The 21,805-nt window shown below is 39.5% G+C and overlaps 2 protein-coding genes across 5 annotated transcripts in view; one reads left to right on the plus strand and one right to left on the minus strand.

Moving 5' to 3' along the window:
- ACTR6 (actin related protein 6) lies at positions 1 to 12,772 on the plus strand. 2 transcript variants are annotated; one of them, XM_040595469.1, is made up of 12 exons: positions 1 to 236; positions 788 to 905; positions 2,653 to 2,721; positions 4,687 to 4,810; positions 5,604 to 5,739; positions 5,829 to 5,885; positions 6,554 to 6,652; positions 6,839 to 6,917; positions 7,629 to 7,800; positions 8,714 to 8,852; positions 9,647 to 9,776; positions 11,203 to 12,772. In XM_040595469.1, the coding sequence occupies exons 1-11, from the start codon at positions 169 to 171 to the stop codon at positions 9,774 to 9,776; spliced, it is 1,191 nt and encodes a 396-aa protein (XP_040451403.1). In that variant the 5' UTR covers positions 1 to 168; the 3' UTR covers positions 11,203 to 12,772. The 2 variants fall into 2 exon arrangements, with proteins under 2 accessions (XP_040451403.1, XP_040451402.1); XM_040595468.1 differs by lacking the exon at positions 11,203 to 12,772 and adding an exon at positions 10,019 to 10,177.
- DEPDC4 (DEP domain containing 4) overlaps positions 12,424 to 21,805 on the minus strand; it is an 18,952-nt gene continuing 9,570 nt past the window's right edge. For all 3 annotated transcript variants that reach the window (XM_040595466.1, XM_040595467.1, XM_040595465.1), the window contains exons 6-9: positions 18,938 to 19,080; positions 18,589 to 18,714; positions 17,096 to 17,174; positions 12,424 to 14,677 (exon numbers count right to left, since the gene is read on the minus strand). In XM_040595466.1, coding sequence (XP_040451400.1) covers positions 14,460 to 14,677; positions 17,096 to 17,174; positions 18,589 to 18,714; positions 18,938 to 19,080 — 566 coding nt within the window. In that variant the 3' untranslated portion in view covers positions 12,424 to 14,459. The remainder of the gene's footprint in view (positions 14,678 to 17,095; positions 17,175 to 18,588; positions 18,715 to 18,937; positions 19,081 to 21,805) is intronic.

The following is a 21,805-nucleotide window of genomic DNA, read 5'->3' on the forward strand; positions in this document are numbered from 1 at the left end:
CACCGGCCCGCGTGAGCGCGGGTGCGCAGCCGGAAGCGGTGCCGCGGCACTCCTGCGTCCCATCAAGCCACGCGCGCGCGCTGCTCCTCCACTCTATGGTAACCATAGAGACCCACGGCGGTGGCGGATCAATACTGGGACGGCGGCGGCCGTGGCGCCGTGGGGAACATGGCGACGCTGGTGCTGGATAACGGCGCCTACAACGCCAAGATCGGCTACAGCCACGCGAACGTCAGGTGAGGGCCTGGGGGAGGCGGAGCGGTGCGGGCGGCCCCGTATCGCTGCGCCAGCGCCCCCCGGCACACCCGCCGCCCCGCCTCGGGCCGCCGGCCCGGCCCGGCCCGGCCCGCCGGCCGCCCCTCCTCTCCCTCGGCCCCTCGCCGGCGACCGGGCCGGCAGCGCGCTTGCGCTTGCGGCGGAGAGGCCGGGCCCAGCCCCGCCCCTGCAGCGCGCGCCAGCCGGCCCGGCGGGACGGTCGCCCCGTCCCCTCCGCCCGCGGCGGCGGCTCGGCTCGGGGGAGGGGCCTGGGACGCGGCGGGGCGCCGGGCGCTCACCTCGTGGTGCGGGCGGCGGGGGGCGGCGGGGGCTCAGTGCGGGGCCGGGTGTTTGATTTTCCCCAGAGGTGTCTTACCTGCGCGGCGGTGTCAGGTGGGGAGGTGGTCCCCAAAACTGACCCCAGTAAATGGGTTAAACCCGAAGCACGGCAGGAAAAGTTACGGAAGGTGTGCTGCTCGTGGAGGTAGTGTCTTGTCTCATGATGAATAGGAAACTTCTCAATCTTTTCCAGCGTTATTCCCAACTGTCAGTTCAGGTCAAAGACTGCACGCTTGAAAACCTTTACAGCAAATCAACTGGATGAAATTAAAGATCCCTCTGGTCTTTTTTATATTCTCCCTTTCCAGAAAGTAAGTAAGATATGCTGAGTTTAATATGATAGCCAAATGTAAATTGTTTTAAGGAATGGTTTTCACATGCTGCGCCCCAACTGCAAAGTTATATGTAGTATCATACAAGAATCACATTCAGCAGTGTGAAGTTTAACAATTACAGAATCACAGAATCATTTAGGTTGCAAAAAACCTTTAAGATCATTATGTCCAACTATTAACCCAGCACTGCCAAGTCCACCACTAAACCATGTCTCTAAGTGCCACATCTACACGTCTTCCAAATACCTCCAGGGATGCTGACTCAACCGCTTCCCTGGGCAGCCTGTTCCAGTGCTTAAAAACACTTTCAGTGAAGAAACTTTTGCAAATAGCCCATCTAAAGCTACCCTGGTGCCACGTGAGGCCATTTCCTCTTGCCCTGTCACTTGGTACTTGAGAGAAGACACCAACGCCCACCTCACTGCAACCTCCATTCAGGGAACTGTGGAGAGCAGTAAGGTCCCCCCTGAGCCTCCTTTTCTCCAGGCTAAACAACCGCAGCTCCTTCAGCTGCTCCTATTAGGACTTGTGCTCTAGACCCTTCACCAGCTTCACTGCCCTGCTGCGGACACGCTCCAGCACCTCAGTGTCTTTCTTGGAGTGAGGGGCCCAAAACTGAGCACGCTGTTTGAGGGGCGGCCTCACCAGTGCCCAGTACAGGGGGACGATGCCTTCCCTGGTCCTGCTGGCCACACTGCTTCTCATACAAGCCAGGATGCTGTTGGCCACCTGGGCACACCGTGGGCTCATATTCAACCCGCCACCAACCAGCACCCCCAGGTCCTTTTTCCCCAGGCAGCTTTCCAGCCACTCTGCCCCCAGTCGTAGCGTTGCGTGGGGTTGTTGTGACCCAGGTGCAGGACCTGGCACTCAGCCGTGTTGAACTTACACAACTGGCCCCGGCCCATCAGTCCAGCCTGTCCAGATCTTTCTGTAGGGCCTTCCTACCCTCAAGCAGATCAACATCCCCCCTCAACTTGGTGCTGTCTGCAATCTTACTGAGGGTGCACTCGATCCCCTCATCCAGATCATTGATAAAGATCCTGAACAGAGCTGGGCCCAGTACTGAACCCTGAGGAACACACCTGTGACTGGCCACCAGCTGGATGGAACTCTATTTACCAGCACTCTCTGGGTTTGGCCGTCCAGCCAGTTTTTGACCCAGCAAAGAGTACGCTTGTCCAAGCTACGAGCAGCCAGTTTCTCCAGGAGAATGCTGTGGGAAATGGCGTTAAGGGCTTTACTAAAGTCAGGTAGACAACATCCACAGCCTTTCCCTCATCCACTAAGCAGGTCACCTTGTCACAGAAGGAGATCAGTTAGTCAAGCAGGACCTGCCTTTCATAAACCCATGCTGATTAGGATCGATCACCTGGTTGTCCCATACGTGCTACGTGGTGGCACTTAGGATCATCTGCTTCATAACCTTCCCCAGCACTGAGGTCAAACCTCAGTCAGGCTTCTGTCAAAGAGAATAATGTATATAGGAAACAAAATTTGCATTGTTTTTATAGTGTAGTAATTAACAGATTGATGGGGAATATTTGTAACATTCATTATCCTATGTAACATTTACTCCTTAGCATAGAAATGTGAATTTAGACATTCAGATTTCTTTGTTTTTTCAGCCTATTAATCAGTTGACATTTCTTGATTTCTAGTAATATGTTTTTAAGTATCACTTTATTTTCTAAACAGTGTATATTTTTGTAAATTTCTACAGGGTTACTTGGTGAACTGGGATGTCCAGAGACAGGTTTGGGATTATCTTTTTGGAAAAGAAATGTATCAGGTAAAAGCCTTTTTGTAATTACAGATTTTGTGTAGGTTAAATACTGTCTAGTGGAATTAACATATGTACATCAAATATTAAATAGAGCTGGTGAGCTTACTGTTCTCTTTGAAAGGGCCTTCAATTAGATATGACAGGTTTTATTTTTTTGCAAACTGAAGAAAATTTTTGCTTTGATCTCTGGTGTAGGAGTTTAAAAAATGTATTTTTTTTAGTCTTCTGTGTATTCATACCGAGTTCAGTTCACATATGTTAAGAAATTCATATCGATATAATTAAGAGTTCAAGTTTGAAAAATAATAATAATTATAGACAGGTACAATGTGGTGTAGAGATCAAGAAACTGTTTATGTGAAAGAGTGATGAGCTACATCAGTAGGCCAAAAGACATACTCATTAAATAACCCTCTTTGGCAAACCATTTTCTACCGATGAATAAATTGAATGTTGTCCTGGTTTTGGCCAGGACAGTTAATTTTCTTCTTAGTAGCTGGTGCAGTGCTGTGGTTTTTATTTGGTGTGAGAACAATGTTGGTGGCACACTGATGGTTTTAGTTGTTGCTTGGTAATGTTTACACTAAGTCAAGGACTTTTTAGTTTCCCAGGCCCTGCCAGCCACAAGCTGGAGTGGCACAAGGAATGGGGTGTGTGGGGACACAGTCAGGACAGCTGGCCTGAACTAGCCAAAGAGCTGTTCCATACTGTGGGACATCATGCTTGGTATATAAACCAGGGGGGTTGGCTGGGGCCTGCTCTTCATTGCTCAGGGACTGGCTGGACATCGGTCAGCGGGTGGTGAGCAGTTGCACTGTGCATCACTTGCTTTCTTTTCTCCCTTCCCCTTGGATTTAATTCCTCTCCTCTTCTCCCTCCTTTTCATTATAATCATTACTGTTGTTATTATTATTATTGTTCTTTTTGTTTCTTTAATTTCAAATATTAAATTGTTTTTACCTCAACCTTTGAGTTTTACATTCCTTTCTGATTCTTCTCCCCATGCCTCTGGGTGAGGGGGGAGCGAGTGAGTGGCTGCGTGGTACTTAGTTACCAGCTGAGGTTAAACCATGACAAATATATAAATATCTGATACTTCATTTTTTTAATTTATCACACAAACTAGATTTAGCACAGGAAGTGTAGTAAGGCTTCCCATTTATTTTTTCTTTTAAAGAAGTATTATATACTCTGAAAGATTTTGTTTTTTCTAACACCTAGGAGGCAGAATGGTACTGAGAATTAAAGTAATACCTCAAAATATATTCGTCTCCATACAGAAAAATATACAGTGCTGGCTTTTAATACTTAGCTTTTGTTTTAGTTTTGGAACAAGATTCAATTTAGTCATGGTTTTGAGGACATGAGTGAAGACTACAGAAAGATACAGCTGGTAATATATTTATGGCCATATCTAGTTATGACTGAAGTAACTCTATAAAATCCTCTCTACAGGAGTTGGAGATATCAGTAAATGTGCAAGGTCCAGGATCTTTTGCTGGCATTATGAGAGGTCACTGGAAGTTTTTATTATTGATTTAGCTTTGTGCAGGACTTCATCTTTTGTTATTATATAAGTGATTTTGTGATGCAAGTGTTGAGCTGTAGAAGAGACTTATCTTCTGTAGTTGACACGATTAGTGTCAGGTATTTTACATTAGTATTGTAATGTTCCTTTAAGGGTATCTCTTTACAAAGTTGGATTACTACTTGTAAGGATGGTAGCAGGAGCAGAATATATATGAAGGTGTTCCCTTCTATCATGTTTTTACTCATTAATTTCATAAAGTTGCATCACTGTTTATTAAGTCTTTAAAAAACCCTAAAACTTTCTAAGCCAAGCTTCTATGAACATATGGCAAGTGGTGATGATGTCTTCAAATTTACATGATCTTCAACTTCTGCAAAATATGGTAATGAAGTATTAATTTCTAAGTTTTGTGTAATGACAATCTTAATGTATTTTCATAGGTGGATTTTGTAGATACCAATATTATTATTACTGAACCTTATTTTAACTTCAGTTCAATACAAGAATCCATGAATGAAATTCTATTTGAAGAATATCAGTTTCAGGCAGTTCTTAGAGTAAATGGTGAGTCTGTCTCCTTCTAGTTTACATTTATATATTTTGAAAGTTAACCTTGTAAATAAATAAATAAGCATGCTTGTGTGCATGCCTGTATATGCACACACATGTATATATAAAGATAGTAAAGAAATTACTTCATTTCCTTCCTGGTCTTGAGTAATATGCTGCTATGTGTACTCAAACTGGATTAAATTATTTATTTTTTTTTTTTTAGAAATTCCAGCTATATGCTTATATTACTTTTGTGAGAGTGGGAAATTTAAGGAGAGTCAGGATGGCAGAGATAACAGATTTTGAAACAGGATAGCATTTGAGAAAGTCTACCAAAAACTTGTATGAAGCCTTTAATAGCTTTCCTTTTTTGGGGGGGGGGAGTGGGAGTGGTCTTTGGTTTGGTTTGGGTTTGTATTAGCAAATAAAATGCAGCATTACAATCATGAAATGTATCTTACAGGGAACGTGTAAATAACATCAGAGCCCTCCTGAAAGATACCTGGACATGGGATAGTCTTTTAGATAGGTTTGATAAGTATTGGTGTGATCAGTCTGCTTGGACTTTAGGAAAAGAAACTGAACATGGACTGAAATTATTGAAAAAGAAGAAATGGGGGTATATATGAGACTTAATTTTGTCTGCTGTCAGAATTAGTTCATGTGTTGGCTGTAGTGTTATATATTGCGCTCTTGGAGGTCAGTGAAAGGCATTTGATATATGTAGCAAGTACATTTTCATATCAATGTAAATTCTAAAAGTGTATATTCATGTAAAAATTGAATGAAATTTTCTGTATTTCAGCTGGAGCTCTTAGTGCGCACAGGTATTTCCGGGATAATCCATCTGAGCTATGTTGTATCATTGTGGATAGTGGATACTCTTTTACACACATTGTACCTTATTGTAGAAGTAAAAAGAAGAAGGAAGCAATCATCAGGTAAACTGCAGCTTGTATTTCAAGAAGAATTGTTTGCTATGCGCAAAGTTAATAATGACAGAATTCCTTCTGTTGGTCCTTTTCTGTAGGATTAACGTTGGAGGAAAACTCTTAACCAACCATCTAAAGGAGATAATCTCTTACAGGTAAAGCATGCTGATCATCATCTTGAGACCCGATATGAAATGAGCTAGAAGTTTGTGGGGATATTCTTACTGTTTCTGTGAATTTTAGATTAAATTCTGTTTGTTATAATCTGTTAGCTACCATTTTAAGCTTAAGATCAAGATGAATTAAGATGAGCTTAAACTCTTTGAAGAACTAGGCTGTTAAGTTTTTAAAGTGCCAGCACTTTTGAAGTTGCTGAGGTTACCTGTGTGTTCACAAATATACAAGTCCTTACATACTTTCTGAGATGTCTGAGTAGATCATCAATCAGTTTACTAACTGATTCCGTCAGTACAAAAAATAAAATTCAATATGATCAACTTTTTGTTAGGATCCTTTAGCTTGGCACTTTATCTAGGTAAAGGTCTTGGCTAGTAAAGCTAATTGCAGGATTATGGCTATACTTGTTACAAAGACAGGGGGCAAATGCAGGTACATGTTTGTATTTATTGAACTGTGAAACAGGAAAATACTAAACTCCATTAGGCCAGGAATGCTTTTGTAAATTGAATACAGGTTTTATATATTGTGACAGTAGCTTTCTCTGATTTGAAAACTATGGTTGCTCATCTCCAGTGGAAAATTGACAGGTAGTGCTAAGACTTAATTATTCTCAAACTTCTAGTTTTTTTTTCATTTTTCACAGGCAGCTACACGTTATGGATGAAACGCATGTAATTAATCAAGTGAAAGAAGATGTGTGTTATGTTTCTCAAGACTTTTACAAGGACATGGACATTGCCAAGTACGTACATAATGGTATAAACGTCAGAGGTTGTCCTTCTGAATAATCCATTTGTATGACCAAATAAAACTATACTCTTAGTCAGAAAATTTGCCAGTTAAGTCAAAGGAAGTCTTTTCAGTATAAAATAGTTAGAATTTAGAACTTGTTCCTTATTCTGTGGTATTTTACATTCTTCTCTTTCAGATTGAAAGGAGAGGAAAATACTGTAATGGTAGATTATGTTTTGCCAGACTTCAGCACAATCAAAAAAGGATTTTGTAAGGTAATGATAGTATGGTTTTTGAAGTATTTTTCGGACTGTTCCCCTGCACAAGTCTAGTAGAGACGTTAACAAGAATTTCTTTTTTCTAATGCTGTATTGTAACATCTTTCTGTGATCCGCATTAATTGGTAAAGTCTTCTTTAGGAAGTTGAGATTAAAATTAAATACTATTTTTCCAGCATAGCATTTTAAGTTCTATTATTTAATACTTGTAGCTTTCTATGCATGTACTCTATCAAACAACCTATCCATATCATTATTGTTGGGGTTTTTTAGTTAAGTGGGAAAATGTTTTCTCTGCTTTGATGCTTTTTTGAAAGTCTCTCTGAATTTCATTTAAATACCCGAATAAGTAGAAGGTTCAAAGTCATGTTGTAGAAGAGCCTGAAAAGTCTTCATATCAATGAAGACAATTTCACAATTTTATCTCATTTACTGAGCTGGCCATAGTTTCAAAAGCAGTCCCAGTATTTTAAGGCCACTCTCATGCATACATATTTTGTTTTGCTTCAGGCAAAACTGCAGTTGCTAAGAGCAAAGTCACTTCAGATTTAATACCAGAGTACATATTATTCTTAAAAGTTTTGTTGATAATGTGACTTAATGTAGAGTATGCTGCCTACCTCTGCAGTACGTGAAAAAGATTAGCTGAATACTGTGGGATGTGATTTCTTTCCTTAGCAGTGGCTACTATTCATGTCTTTAATTTAGCCAAGGGAAGAGATGGTGTTAAGTGGAAAATACAAGACTGGCGAACAAATACTTCGTCTAACAAACGAAAGATTTGCAGTTCCAGAAATACTCTTCCATCCTTCGGATATTGGTATTCAAGAGATGGGAATTCCTGAAGCCATTGTTTATTCTATTCAGAATTTACCTGAAGGTACAAACTACAAATATTTTGAAAAGTTGGCGGGGTTGTGTTGGTTTGGTTTGGTATGTTTTGTTGGTTTTGGTTTTTTTAAGCATCCAGAGCATCTTAAGAAGCTAGTACTCTAAATATGCCAGTTACTAAGTGGTTGTGAACTGTTCCGTCTTCTGGTGTGTGTCATATACTGTAGAACTGATTGTCTACGAGATTCTCTGTTAGGTAAATGCAGTTTTGTGGTGATTCATTGATTGGTTTCTACTCGTTTCAGATAATCATTGTAGACTAAATTCTTCTTAACATCCTTTTCTAATGTGACCTATCTGTCTTTGACACTGATGATGGGATATACTTGAAATAAGTTTTGTGTTTTAAAGTATCTTTCTTCACTGAAGAGAAAAATCAAACTGATGAGAAAAATGAAACTGACCAAACTCAGTAATTTAAGCATCAAAGTATAAAACATTTCTGACTGCTGTTTGTCAGAAGTAATACTAAAGCTTTCATTTTATAGATGATGTACATGTAATTAATGTTATTACTACAAAGATGACTTTCATAGGTTTTATGATACCACAGAAGTATGGCAGTATTGAGTCTATTTTGTACTCTTAAAAAAAAACGTATCATCTAAAATCCCTTTTGAAAGGGGAATTGTGTTGGCAGACATGAACGTTAATAGACAACATCAGAAAACAGTAGTTTTCGAAGCCAGATTCTAAAAATCACAAAGAACAGAGGGTGACTGGTCGCTTTCTTGTGTTTCTCAGTAAAGCTGTTTAACTGATGTGACCATTAGATAATCATGAAATTCTTCTATGCATATTTATTACTTCTGTTCCAATTCATAACAAATTTGGGGAAAAAACTTTTAATCTTTAAATATATATTCAGTCTCTAACTACAGATTTACTTATATATTTTACAGAAATGCAGCCTCATTTCTTCAAAAACATAGTTCTGACTGGAGGAAACACCCTTTTTCCAGGCTTCAGAGATCGGGTTTATTCTGAAGTTCGATGTCTTACTCCAACTGATTATGATGTTTCTGTTGTTCTTCCTGAAAAGTAAGTTCTAAACTGTACAGAACAACTTTTGTCCTTCTAGCAGAACAAACTATAAAGTAGTATTTCTTTTCCTTATTAAAAAGACAGATTGAGTAAAGGAGTTAATTTAAATAGGAAGTAGACCAAAACTGTACAAAAGAAGAATGTTTTAAATCAGTGTATTTTCAGGCAAACCAAATAAATTAAAGACCACTTGCTTGCCCTGTACTTTGGCTAATAAAGCATATAAGTAAATGATTTCAGTAACAGATAAATAAGACACTATTGTCATTAAGTGGATACATAAATATGCAAGATTAGAATCCAGACTTTTACTTAGAAGAATTTTCAGCACCTGAATGCTACCATGTCATTATTAAAGGAGCCACTTCAGGGATTTGAAAGGGGTAACATCTTTGCGGAGAGAGAGTATGCAGCTGAGACAAACAAGTATATCTTGAAAGTCCAAACAAATGTTTACTTTTTTAAAGTATTATTAAAAAGTATTTTAAAATGTTGTTAAAGAATCATTATCTGTGCAGAGTATAAATACAAAGACATCTGCACTTCCTGCCCTCTCCACACCTGCCTCCAAAGAAGCACTTGTTTTCTAAACAAAGCAAAGTCAGTTAGCCCTGCCAAAATTTCAGAATTTGTGTCTTGTAACTCCTCTGGAGCTGGATGGTTTGATTTAGCAAACAGAAATATATTTTTAAATAGTTACGGCTAAATAAAAGTCTTAGAAATCATCACTGCACGCTTCTATTTTAAATGACTTTACAGATGAGTAACAATAACTTTGTTTATTTTTTCAGCCCTATTACTTACTCTTGGGAAGGTGGAAAGCTCATTTCTGAAAATGATGATTTTGAAGACATGGTAGTAACTAGAGAAGATTATGAAGAACATGGACACAATATCTGTGAAGAGAAATTTGATATATAGGTAGTTTGATACATTGTTATTCCATTGTTTTACTCAGAATGGAACTGTTTGAACTACAAACTGTTATCTCTCAGTTAGGATTGTGTTTTAGCTTTCCTCTATTTAAGTAGGTTGGGAAAAACTAATTTTCAGAGTTTAAAAATAAAGTTTTACAAACCTAATACTATGAAATAATATATGTTCATTGTAATTTCATTATGTTCTCATCTTCTACTGATAGTTTCATTGTATTCTTATTGCAGAAAACCTCAATGTATGAGGCAGTGAAAATACTGAATGCTTGTACTGGTGTGACATGAATACATTGTGAGAAGAAATCAATTTTTTTTTTTCTCCAGAAACTAATGTTATTCTAATTTGCACACACAATTGAATGGACATTAAACACATCTCATAAGGAATACCTAAGTTTTATTTCTGGTTATTTTAGTGAATAGCCATGAGAGGAGTATACTTGAAATGTGACTGCTGCTATTGAAAGTATACTTCTGCTTTGAGAAGACAGTAATTTGAACAATTTCTTTTTAAAAGGGTTTGGGGTTAGTAGGGTGTGGTCTTGTTTGTTTGTTTTGAAACAATGGCTGAGCAAATAAGCTTCCTGATGCTCCCCTCACCTTTCTGAAAAGGTGAAGTTAGCAGCTGTCAGAGGTGAACAAAGGTTGCAGCTTGTGTCCTGGGTAATCCCATCTGGGCCCTATCCAGGCATTCTAGATAAAACACAAATGCCCCAGCTTATTATTTCTGTTTGTAGAGCAAAGGTAGCATCAGAAGCTCTGTTACTGTGCCATCAGTCTGTGCAGCATTGCATGCAGGCAGGGAAAGAGCGACAGTACATGCTCCTGGCCAGATAGAAGCCTCAGAGGGCTGTGCTAGTATGGGGTGCCCCACCTGGCTTGCTTGGTTGCTGGGATGGAGATAATGGAGGCCTAGATGCTGACACTGATTTTGACCTGATGCAGCTTGTGGCCACAGAGGAATCACGCTTTTAGTAGATCTGGTGACACTCAGTGGTCTCCAATTTGCAAAGGAATATCCTATTCTCAGCTGAAGTCTCATATTCCCTCTCTTGTCTGCCCCCATGTAGATCAAGTAAGTATACTTAGGCAGTACACTTACTTAGCCTAGACAAAGAGCACTGACTTAGGCATTTGATAGCAGGGATTAAGCAGAAGCTTCACTAGATTTCATGCCCCTTTAGTGGTCCTTGGCAAGCTCCAGAGCAGGGCACTTGGAATCACAACAGATAATTATGGCCTTCTGAAAAATTGTTCTTTGTGATGATGTGTGACCAAAGGGTAATTGATGTAGTGGAATGGTCAGAGCTGTGAACATGGGAAACAAAGGCATATACCACCAGCCCGGCCTTACTGATGGCATTAAGATAGAGATACCTTCATCTCTGGCTTCCATTTCTTTTCTACTTCAGATGAGCACCTGGAGTTAGAGCCACATTGTTCTGATCAACATTACAGATTCTCATGAGCTGCTCCCGTTGCTACACAGAGGTCTCAGCATAAGGGTAACATAGAAGAGAAGCCAACACTCCAGAGAATGGGAGATCTTGATGACGAGCTGTCCCAGTTAAAAAGTTTCCTGGGATGATCTTTCTTCTTGACTTTTTTTTTTTTTTAAAAAAAAAAACTTTGGACTGCCAGGTCATGGTGGCTTTCCTCTAGTCTAACCTGCTGAAAGGAATGGAAGAGGTACCCTGCTCCTCCCATTAATAGCTACATGAGCCACACAGGAGGCAGCTGGGATATTAATGCATCAGAACACCGCCTACAAATTCCTGGATACAGCTGTTGTGTTACTCCATAAGAAAATACAGGACCTGAATAAGTCTAATACACTGTTATTTTAATAGTCACATGTAAAGGCTCTTGTGTCTGACATCTCGTTTTTTAAATAACTGCTTCACAATATTGTCAGCGTGCTTTAGCTGGGACCTAAAATAAGGGAATATGCACATTGTTCCCATAAAAGCAACAACTAACCTCTTCCTTTGTAGAAGCAAACATGAATATTTATGTTTGAATACAAGCCTGCCTTCCTTTGAAAGTGGCATCATTTTTATTTTGGTAAGACTGCACTGGAAAGTAGCGCTAGAGTAGACTTCACTCTGGAAATGTTGTACTTCAAGTACAAATTCATATTGGCAATTAATTTGATAGCTGTATGCTAGAAATCATAAATGGGAATGAGTGAGAGGTCCAGCATCCCTACCAGATGATTCTGTGTCAAATACTGTTAAAGTGACAGAACTTTTTTAAAGTCCTAAGGTTTTCCTAATTTTGAAATGTAACAAAGCGTAACAATGAAAAAAACAGTAACCTGTAGTTCACCAAACTTGTTCTGTTCTGCAGGCTCTTACACTTAAATGTAAACCATGTTTCTTTCAACAGAAGATTAAAAATTAGTAAATCCACCTATCAGGGTAGGTGAATAAGACAGAGCTCTAAGGAGGTCTTACTTTCCATTACAGAACTAGATCAATCTTGACTTCTTGTCCCATGAACAGAAGAAAGCACCTGGCAGCTATAAACTCCTGTCCACTTGAAGCATTTCCTTGCTGTTTGATACCTGGCTCTACACCCACTTAAGCTCCCTCTTTCTTACAAGAGCACTATGAAATGACAAGATAGATCCATCGCTTTTTATGCAATGCTTTATTGTCATCTTTACATTATCACAAGAAACTTCTAATCAAGTCACAATGTGCAAGATTTTTTTTTTTAATACAGTTTTCCCAGTCTATCTAGCTGACAAATTACCATGTTATTGTCCCTCACTGTTACCAGAGTCAGTTGAGTGAGACCCTGTAAAGGGACTGGGAGGGGAGGTGGGGAAAGAGAAACGAAACTCAAATCCTTTTCTCCCACTACTTGACACCAGAAGCACTTGATCAAGAAATACCTGTTCATAGTCCTCAATAACCTACTTCTGTACATGTGCCCTTTTCTGTGAGAATGACCACCCCACCCCCAGGGCTAGAAAAAGAATATGAGGCCCTGAAATCTAGTAATTAGGGTATTCACCCCTGGAAGGTGAAACTTGGTCTTTTTTCCTGCAGAAATAGTTTATTTCACATTGTACAGTCCCTGTCAAATAACAAGTGCATAAACAGGGCTGCATGGACAGAGATTTAAACTACATTCTCTGACTTCTAATACGGCCAAATCATTTAAATAAGGCTACTTGAAACATGCAACTTTGCACAACCTACTACCTGTACACAGAGCTGGTTGTATCTAACAGTGCAACCATTTCAATTTATAAAAGCAAAGAGCACTAGTTTTTAGAAAGCTTTGGTATCCTGCTAACTTGACCACACATTTGAAGAGCAGCAGAGGATGTAGACACCTAAAGCAGCATATTCACAGTGAAAAATCATGGTCATATAGAACCAGTCCAGCAAATGGGCCAAGAAAATTACAAAGGATTGGAGCACCTGTCACATAAGGAAGAAGCTGAGTGAGCTGTGGTTATTTAGCCTTGAGAAAAGGCGGCTCAGGGGAAAAAGTAAAGATGACAGAGCCAGACGCTTCTCAGTGGTGCCCAGTGGAAGGACAGAAGGTAACAGGTACAAACTGAAATTCAAGAAATTCTACCCAAACATAAGGTAGTATGATTTTTTTGTGGGTTGGTTTTTTTTGTTTACATACTGTGAGGCTGGTCAAACTCTGGACCAGGCTCACCTGAAAGGTGAGATACTCTAAATTCAACTGGAGAAGGCCCTGAGCAGCCTGCACTGACTTCACTTTGAGCAGGGCAGTAGGACTAGACCAGAGGTACCTTCCAACCTCAGTTTTACATTTCTATGTCCAATGCCTAATTAGATGTCTGTCATGAGGATGGAGGAAGTAATTTAAACCCTGTAACATTATATTGCATATTTATGATTTCAATCAACATTTCCTTGCCAATGTACAGTTAACCATCAATGTGTTGACAAGCCAATATGCCTTCTAGTTTTGGCCTATGAATCCATAAAAGCTATCAAAGTATTTATGATAAATAACTGGACAATATCCAAGTATCCTCATGCTAAAATAAATTGCTTATGTACACCAAGAGATCTAAACCAAGATTACTGTTTATCAAGTTTTTTTAAATGTAACCTTTTACTTGCTTTTGCATAACTGCTGAGTTAGCAGCATCTCAGTCTGCCAGAGTGGGGAAGGAGCAATAGACTATGATTACTGACTGCAAGCACACACAGCTTCCCTGCCTAACAAATGCTGCCTGCCAGATTCAAAATCCACTGACCTGCTCCTAATGGTTTTGACACACTTACTACACTTCTACAATACTCCCAGGAATTATAATCAACAGTTTAAAACTAGGTTACAGTATGAATTAGATAGAAAATACTGAAAACCTTACTGTCAACCCAAGCGTGGGTCTGAATGTAGACTTGGCTCAGCCAGAAAGCCATGAGGACATGGAAGGGAAAAAAGTGCCAAACCCTGAATTCAAAGCAGAACAAGCAGTGTGCAAGTAATTAAGTACATTTTGCTTAAAGAGTCATTAATAAGGATTAATGCTTTTTAGCAGCATAGTAATTTTGATAGTTGTAGTTTTCTGTAGCTGAAGGTGTAAGAACATAAGAAGAAAATGGTTTGCAGGGAACAATTGTCATATGCACCCTCCCATTTTTAAAAAAATTAAATGGCTGAATTGAGTCTAACCATTTTGAATACAAAATTCACATGTAGCTTTACAACCACTACAATAGGTGAGAGAATGGTGTTTTCTGAATTCTTTAATTAATTTCTTCTTCTGCTTCAAAGGAATAGTGGGGTCATTGACCATCTCTTGAACCAATGTGAGAAGATGCTGGTTTGTTTGTTGTTTTTGATCTTCATATACTTTAGCTGTCACACGCTGACAGAAGGTGAAGCCTTCGTAAGAAATCAGAGGTTCAGATTAAGTTTAACGTAACATGTAAGAGCCTGATTAAAAAAAATCTGATCAGAAGCATAGGTATACTGGTACTCCAGTTTAGATGCGATTTCAATTCTCTACAAACTATGTGAAACATACGGCCTTCCACGAAGCATAAACATCTAAATGTTAATTGCAAAAACAAAATTGAAAAGCAGTGTTACAAGTGCAGTATCACAGATGATTTTGTATTGTGAACAGGCCTGCAAGACAGAGCCAATACAGTTCTGGCAATCAGAAACCATAACAAAGAATGCTACACAAGAAGAATGGCACCTTGCAGTTGTCACTATCCAGTGATTCCCTGTGAGTCTATCAGATCTGCAGCAAGGCCCAATACCTAATGGAAGTGAACAAATACTTGAGAGAAACAGTTGCCTCTGAACCACACCTCTGAAATCAGGAACAGAATTCAGGAACTTCTAGGCAACTAGATGTCTCAGCATGGTTAGTGCACCAGAAGCAGAGTGATTTAACAGGCAGCAGTGCAGGGTGACGGCAGAGCAAGGAACTGGACCCCGAGAGATACACAACTCTGGCACAACTTAGCTATAAAAGAAGTTGTGAACCTATGCAGTAGAGTACTTCCCTGCAAGAATTCAAGCCCCACCACTGGGCAGGTGAGTTCTGGCCTGAGGAAAGACTGGCATTCACCTACTCCACAGGCACTTTTTCCTTCTATGCATGTTAGAGAGCAAGTTGGTTGAACAACTGTCAATTGCCTAAAGGGGAAAAAATACTTACTATTCCTTCTGTACAAACATCATCTTCTTAAGGCTTCACACAGAGAGTGGTAATAACCTAAACTGCCAGAATCTTGACATGCACATGTCCTTCCCTCCTTTTACAGTCTGTCAAACACCAGACGTGAAACACTTTTTATGGTTTCATAGACTCCGGTCAAGAAAGAACAGCTCTTTCAAACGGGAAAGCTTAACAACTTCTGGCAAAGAGATTAGCTCTTAAAACTTCAGGGTGAATCATTTAGCCCAGTAGTTTAAACTGGTTTACTAGATTAAAACATGCCACAGAGTCCCCTCACTGTTTTTAGTACTTTATATTTACAACAAACCTAAGGATTACCCTCCTGCAGGACATAGAACTCTTTTCTTATCAGCCCCCCCCCACCCTTCCCTCCTGCTCCCACTCACTCTTCAGGAAGCTCACCAGCTAATAATGCTCACTAGCTCCCAGGAAAGATTTTCCTCCAGTCTCCTCCATGAGAAAATGGAAAAGTGACACCAGAATATGAGGCACACAGGAAAGCAGGAATATGCCATGCTGGAGAGCTTACAATCAGATCAAACTACCTATTTCAACAAGTAGATGGACTCTATATGCACTTACAGACTGAAACTCCAAAACTTAGTAAGGAGAATATAGTATGGGATTTGTACTTCAGATGTCTGTTCAATGTGCTAATGGATGGAGACCACATATGCTCCAAGAATGCTGCAGACAGGCAATTCCTTTTTCTGTGGCTCATCTCTGTTATTCTTTGGCTACACAATATGAGACACTCAGAACACCGAACCCAAAACAATTTGGACACATTCTAGAACCCACCACAAATGGTAAGACTCTGTATATGAAACTACCTCTCAGGCAGCTGCTGTGTTAAACAGCATAGTATCTTACAGTGTTACTCAGTTCCCTTATGGCTTAAGCACATAATGCAATACAGAAGTCAAAAGGAAGAAGGGTAAAGAGTCAGAGAGAAATTCAGTTATTTAAGCCAACCATTTTAATCATAGCACTGAAAGATACTTTTGGCAGCAAGGCCAAATAGAATTTTAGCTTGAAAAAGAAATACGCTGGAAAACACTAATACCACGTACACAAATGTCTGCCTTTTAGGCTACTCTACCTTTCTGTAAATCTTAAGCTCTTAATAAACTTTTGTGCTTACCCAGAAAAGGAAGAAGTTCTTCAAAACGCTAAAAATCACCCTCTGCTCAAGACATCTATCAGAACCTCAAACTACTGAACTCTATGAGAATTTTTAGGCATCTTGTGGCAGAAATATAAGAATGCTGTTCCTGAATATAAAATCATATCAAATTCACAAACCAAATCATAAGCAAGGCACTTTGGGAAGCACATTTTGCACTAATTTCTCCAGAAGTAATTATTTGGTAAAAAACTCACGCGTAATGTGTTCAGGCCAGATAATTAATAGAATCACTGTTCTCCAACATTCAGAGAACAGCATTTTGCTTAGATAACGAAATTATTTAGCAAATTACCCACTAATCACTTTAATGCTTCACTTCTAATACAGGAAAAAAACATAACCTATTCCAAATTATAATCAACTGATGGTAAACGAATTTGTATAGAATGGTTTATATGAAAGTGTGTATCACATCATCTACCTGAATTGATATCCGGATCTTGTCCTTCTAGCAAACTCTCTAGTCTTCTACTAGTTAGTTCCAGAAGAGTTAAAGGACTCTGAAAATACAACCAAACAAAGGAAAAGTTACAAAAGCAATAGTTCTGCATTTTGAAAATCTACAGTTTTCAGATAATCAGTTTACACCCCACCCCCCTAATTAACTGCAGAAGAATCTATGCAAAGTCTCTGATAAAACTATGACTTTTAGTGCAATTCTACTAAAATGCGTATTTTTATTTCTGATATTTCTGGCCAAAGAAATAAGGAAGGTGTTCTAAATGCTGTTTTACACTGAACTATGGCTAAAATTGTAGTGTAGATCGTAAACTGATTCCAGCTTATATAATATGCAAGGTTCTCAACTGAAGCTGTGAAAGAGTGAGCCACCACCCACTCTGCTGTCACTGCTACGAAGCAGTGGGCACTCCATTTGTCAGAGCTGGCTCAATCTCCAACCACGAATCAAAGCCCTAACCCTCATGTCAGAACCCTTAATAAATAAATAGTTTTGGCTGTACATTAACACATCCAAAATTCACACTGATCACTTCACACTTTCAAACTAAACTGGAGCTAATAAAGAAAAAATCTCCCGTGTCTCTTCAGTTGAGGTCAGAAGTGAAAAATCAATGTGTTGTATAAGAATTAAAAATAATGTTTTACTGAAACCACATCAGTGTTACTGTTATGCTTATATGTAGCTAGACAATAAATGTCTACTGCTTATCTTACAACAGCTGAGGTAATTCATTCATATAGTTTAATGTTTTAATGCAGAATTTTGTAATTGAAGAAAACAGTAGAGAAACATGACAACTTTATTGCACTGGCACTGGCTGAATACAGAAAGTCAGTATTGAGTCAGGGAAGGCTGCATCTCTTCACATGTGTGACAGTACGATAGAACATAAATACAGACATATTTTGTCTTCTTTATATTTACATAACTGATCAAGTTAAGTAGAAAAGCCATCGCATTTTGAGGTTCTATTTAGCTTCTTTTATTCAGAAGCTAACATTTCAAAATACCAAAGGAACTCTTAAAACTTATCAAAGCTGTGTATCTATGCTGCGGCACCAGAGCATGTCATCTTATATACCACTCAGAGTATGTCAGCTCACTTCTAAATGAGAAAGACAAAGAGTCTAAAAATTTAGTAGGCAGTCACCAGAAATAAGGTGCCAAAAAGCCTCTATGAGGATTTCTTAACACTTTAAATATTTTCTTAATACAGATGATGCAAATGGAGAGGATATTACATATAAAGGACTGCAAAACTCACAAAAAGCTGTCTTCTATAGTCTCTCCTATATAGGAGGAATAGCTTCTCACCCTGCTTGACTGTACCATTAAACTGTAACAAATGGAACACTAAACCTTGCTCCTCAGACCTGCCATCTCCAAAAAGGCACTTCATGGCACTTAAACATCTAAAATGACAAAGCCAATGAGATAGAGGAAAACGCTACCTTGGAGAGCTCGGAGTGATTGTCCATCAGAAACTGAGTCAGCAGTTCTGCCTGTGGTTTTGACAATGTCTTATTTTGCAAAATGAACTTTGTGCAAGTCTTGATGATCACCGATCTGTTCTCAAACTAGAAAAAGAGAACTCCAATTTGGCATTAGATTTACCTGTGAAGTGTCAGCAAAGACTAAGTATAACATGCTGCTATCAGTGGGAAGAACATCTTGATACTTGTTTTAAAACAAATCACGTTGGAAGGCAGCAAACAGGATACTTTAACACTGGACAAAAGGAAGAGTTAGCTTTACTATGGGAAAGTGCCATTTCCCACACTAAAAATTATGGATACTTACTTGTTTTTGTAATTTGTAGCCCTCAGATTCTGATGCAATGGCTATGAATGTCAGGAGTCTATGTAGCTCTTCCCGGGTATTTGGTGCTAATAATTTTAAATAAAGTTGTGATGCTTCTAGAGCTTGATCTGTTTTTCCTTTTTCTGTAATGGAGCAAAACAGCATATCCAGCCCAATTGTTCATTTTCAATAATCAAGAATACACATTTAAATTCCGGTTTTAATCCCATTCTTTGGGGTTTTTTACCTCCAAAGCAAGCAGGTTCTCTGACTTCAAAAGCCTTTCTGACATGACTCAATACAGCATTTAGTCAATATAAGCTTAAAGCCTTTGCCCCATAGCTAGTCAGAGAACAGATGTGCTTAAACAATATATACGAGACATTACTATATTCTGTGTACCATATGCGAACACTGAAGTGCTGTTTGCACCATTTGTTTATAGATCTTTGTATTATATTCCAGGATTCATGTCAAAGTAATTAATGAGCTGAACAATTCTAATTTCCTCATTATTTTGAGGTTTGGGGGTTTTTTGTTTGTTTTGTTTGAGTATTTGAAGGGGTTTTTTTTTGTTTTGTTGGGGTTTTTTGTTAGTTGTTACCTACAGGTGGAAATAATCTCCAATAAAACCCTCTTTAGATGATAATTCTATCTAACTTCATTTTGAAAGTGAAGAACAGTCAAAAAGTCAAGTAACTTTCCTAAGGCAAGAGCAAGATGAGGGTAGGTACAGGAATAGAACCTACATATAATTTTCTGGCCTCTATCCTATTAGTGGGACAGAAGTTACATTTTACAAGAAATAGCCCTGGATTTTCACCACGAAAAGAGTAAGTGACCCTTTACCAGAAGAAAGGCAGACAAAAAAAAAAAAGCAAAGCAGGAAAGAATTGCCAAATTGCCAAAGGGCGTGAAGTACAGATAGGAAGACAGGAAGTTCAGTCATTTCTGAAGTGTAAGAGTTTCTCTGATCTGTGATTAAAGTTTTACTAAGTTACTTTAAAAAAATATAGGAAAAAGAAAACAATCTAAAAGGATTCAATATACCACATGGACTAGTTTAACCAGATGCATTCATCTGTAACATAAGTACTCTAGATCAGTTTGTTTTAAAGGCAACAAGTGCAGCAATATGTTTGCCTTTACAACAGATCTGTATTTTCAGCCATCTTAAATCAGACTGTTTTAACAACTGATGAAAACACAGTTGTAATCATATAGACGTTGATAACAAAATGAAGACATACTTTAGCTAACTGCAGCACTTCTCTAATTTTGGAAGTGTTTTAAATATGTAGATATTCACAGCTAGTTTGAGTGCTCTCTTGCATTAGTCAGAACAACAGCACTTTATCAAAGTAAGGTTAATTGCACTAGATTCTATTTGAAAATTATTATTAGAATCCAAGTTGTTATTCACTAATGACCATAATCTATTCCATAGCACCAAGAAGGAAAAATGGTTGTAAAATAGTTAAACACAATCTCCTAACAGCGACCTAGTATAAACTAGAACACAGCTGAGGACACCAGAACACAAACTAATACATTCAAGCACAGAATTTCCCGACGCTAAAGTTACAGCTATCACTTAATAAAAAAAAAATAATAAAGCATTAGAAACTGCTTGTGAGATAGTCTTACTTGCAGGAGCGGTCTGCAAACTGGGACCATGCGCGGCAACCAGTTAGCTGAGGGGAATTTGCTCGAGCTTGTCTAGACAACAATTAACATGATGAGGCATGTTTGCAGAGCACAGGGGGGTGGGGGGCGGATGGCGCCAAGGATGGCGCCAAGGAAAGATAACACCTTGCTGTTAATTGATGGCAGCTAACCACCAATCAGAGATTGCCTAGTATGCAAGGCTTAGCTTCAAGAACCAATTAGTTTAAAACGCGCAGCTTCTGAAAGTCTATAAAACCTCGTGCTTCTGTACAATAAATTGACATTTGCTTGCATCAAGCTGCGTCCCGTCTCTTCATTCGCCGCAAATTGGTGACCCCGACGTGATGCGTTTAAGGATCTGACGTGAAGGGCTCTCGAATCGCCTATCTGAGCGACATGCAGCGAATCCCACAGAACTTTGAATGATCTGCTGAAAGGAAGCAGGAGCCGGCCAGAAATCCCTCCGGAGTTGAGAGGTGAGCTGTGGGAAATCCGTAATGGGGAACCAGGGTTCGTCCCCAGAAAGAGACGTATATGGACTCATGAAGGGCCTTCTAGTCAGATCAGGGAGTCCGTGCCTCAGTTTCCTCAAATGGTGACCCCTATGGTGGTGTTCCGAAGCCTTGGAAGAATAAGGACGGAACTGGTCGATAAAAAAGACAGCTCGTGAAGAGGGCTGTGTTCCGGAGGAGACGGCTTGGCTGAACGATCGTCTGGCTGTCTGGACCAGGCAGGCAACCTAAACCCCGAGGATAACACCTGTATTCATCGAGACAGGTGAGCAGCCAAGAAACTTTAGAGACTTTGAAAGAATGAAAGTGTGCACATACAGCAGCCAATTGTATGATGCTGCCGCGGAGGGGAGCTCCGTGTCGGGAATGCATTTAGCATCTTGGTGGCAAATTCTGACTACTCTTTGCCAAGTGTGGACTAATTCTACTAACGGTGCTAAACCAGAGGAAGCTGTAAATTCCACCGACAGCACGACTCTTCTCAAGACACCGTCAACGATGGCGATTCTGTCCACACCTCCTCTGCCCCCAAAGCTTCTGTCACTGATTGCAGCGACCCTCACAACACAGGACCAAGCACGGGAACAGGACAACTCGGACAATGATTTTATTGACACTGATAAACCTTTTGATCCAGGTCCTATAGATCTGGAAAAGGAGCTAGACCTTTCCCCCACCCCCTTGTCTC

The sequence above is a fragment of the Falco naumanni genome, chromosome 5, assembly GCF_017639655.2.
Source record: "Falco naumanni isolate bFalNau1 chromosome 5, bFalNau1.pat, whole genome shotgun sequence".
In the NCBI taxonomy this organism is placed as follows: domain Eukaryota; kingdom Metazoa; phylum Chordata; class Aves; order Falconiformes; family Falconidae; genus Falco; species Falco naumanni.

What these genes read in the sequence shown, in the direction of transcription:
- ACTR6 (XM_040595469.1), top strand. Translation starts at nt 169, where the DNA reads ATGGCGACGCTGGTGCTGGATAACGGCGCCTACAACGCCAAGATCGGC. An exon ending in AAGAAGGAAGCAATCATCAG is followed by an intron (nt 5,740 to 5,828) that starts GTAAACTGCAGC and finishes CCTTTTCTGTAG; the next exon opens with GATTAACGTTGGAGGAAAAC. An exon ending in AAGGAGATAATCTCTTACAG is followed by an intron (nt 5,886 to 6,553) that starts GTAAAGCATGCT and finishes CATTTTTCACAG; the next exon opens with GCAGCTACACGTTATGGATG.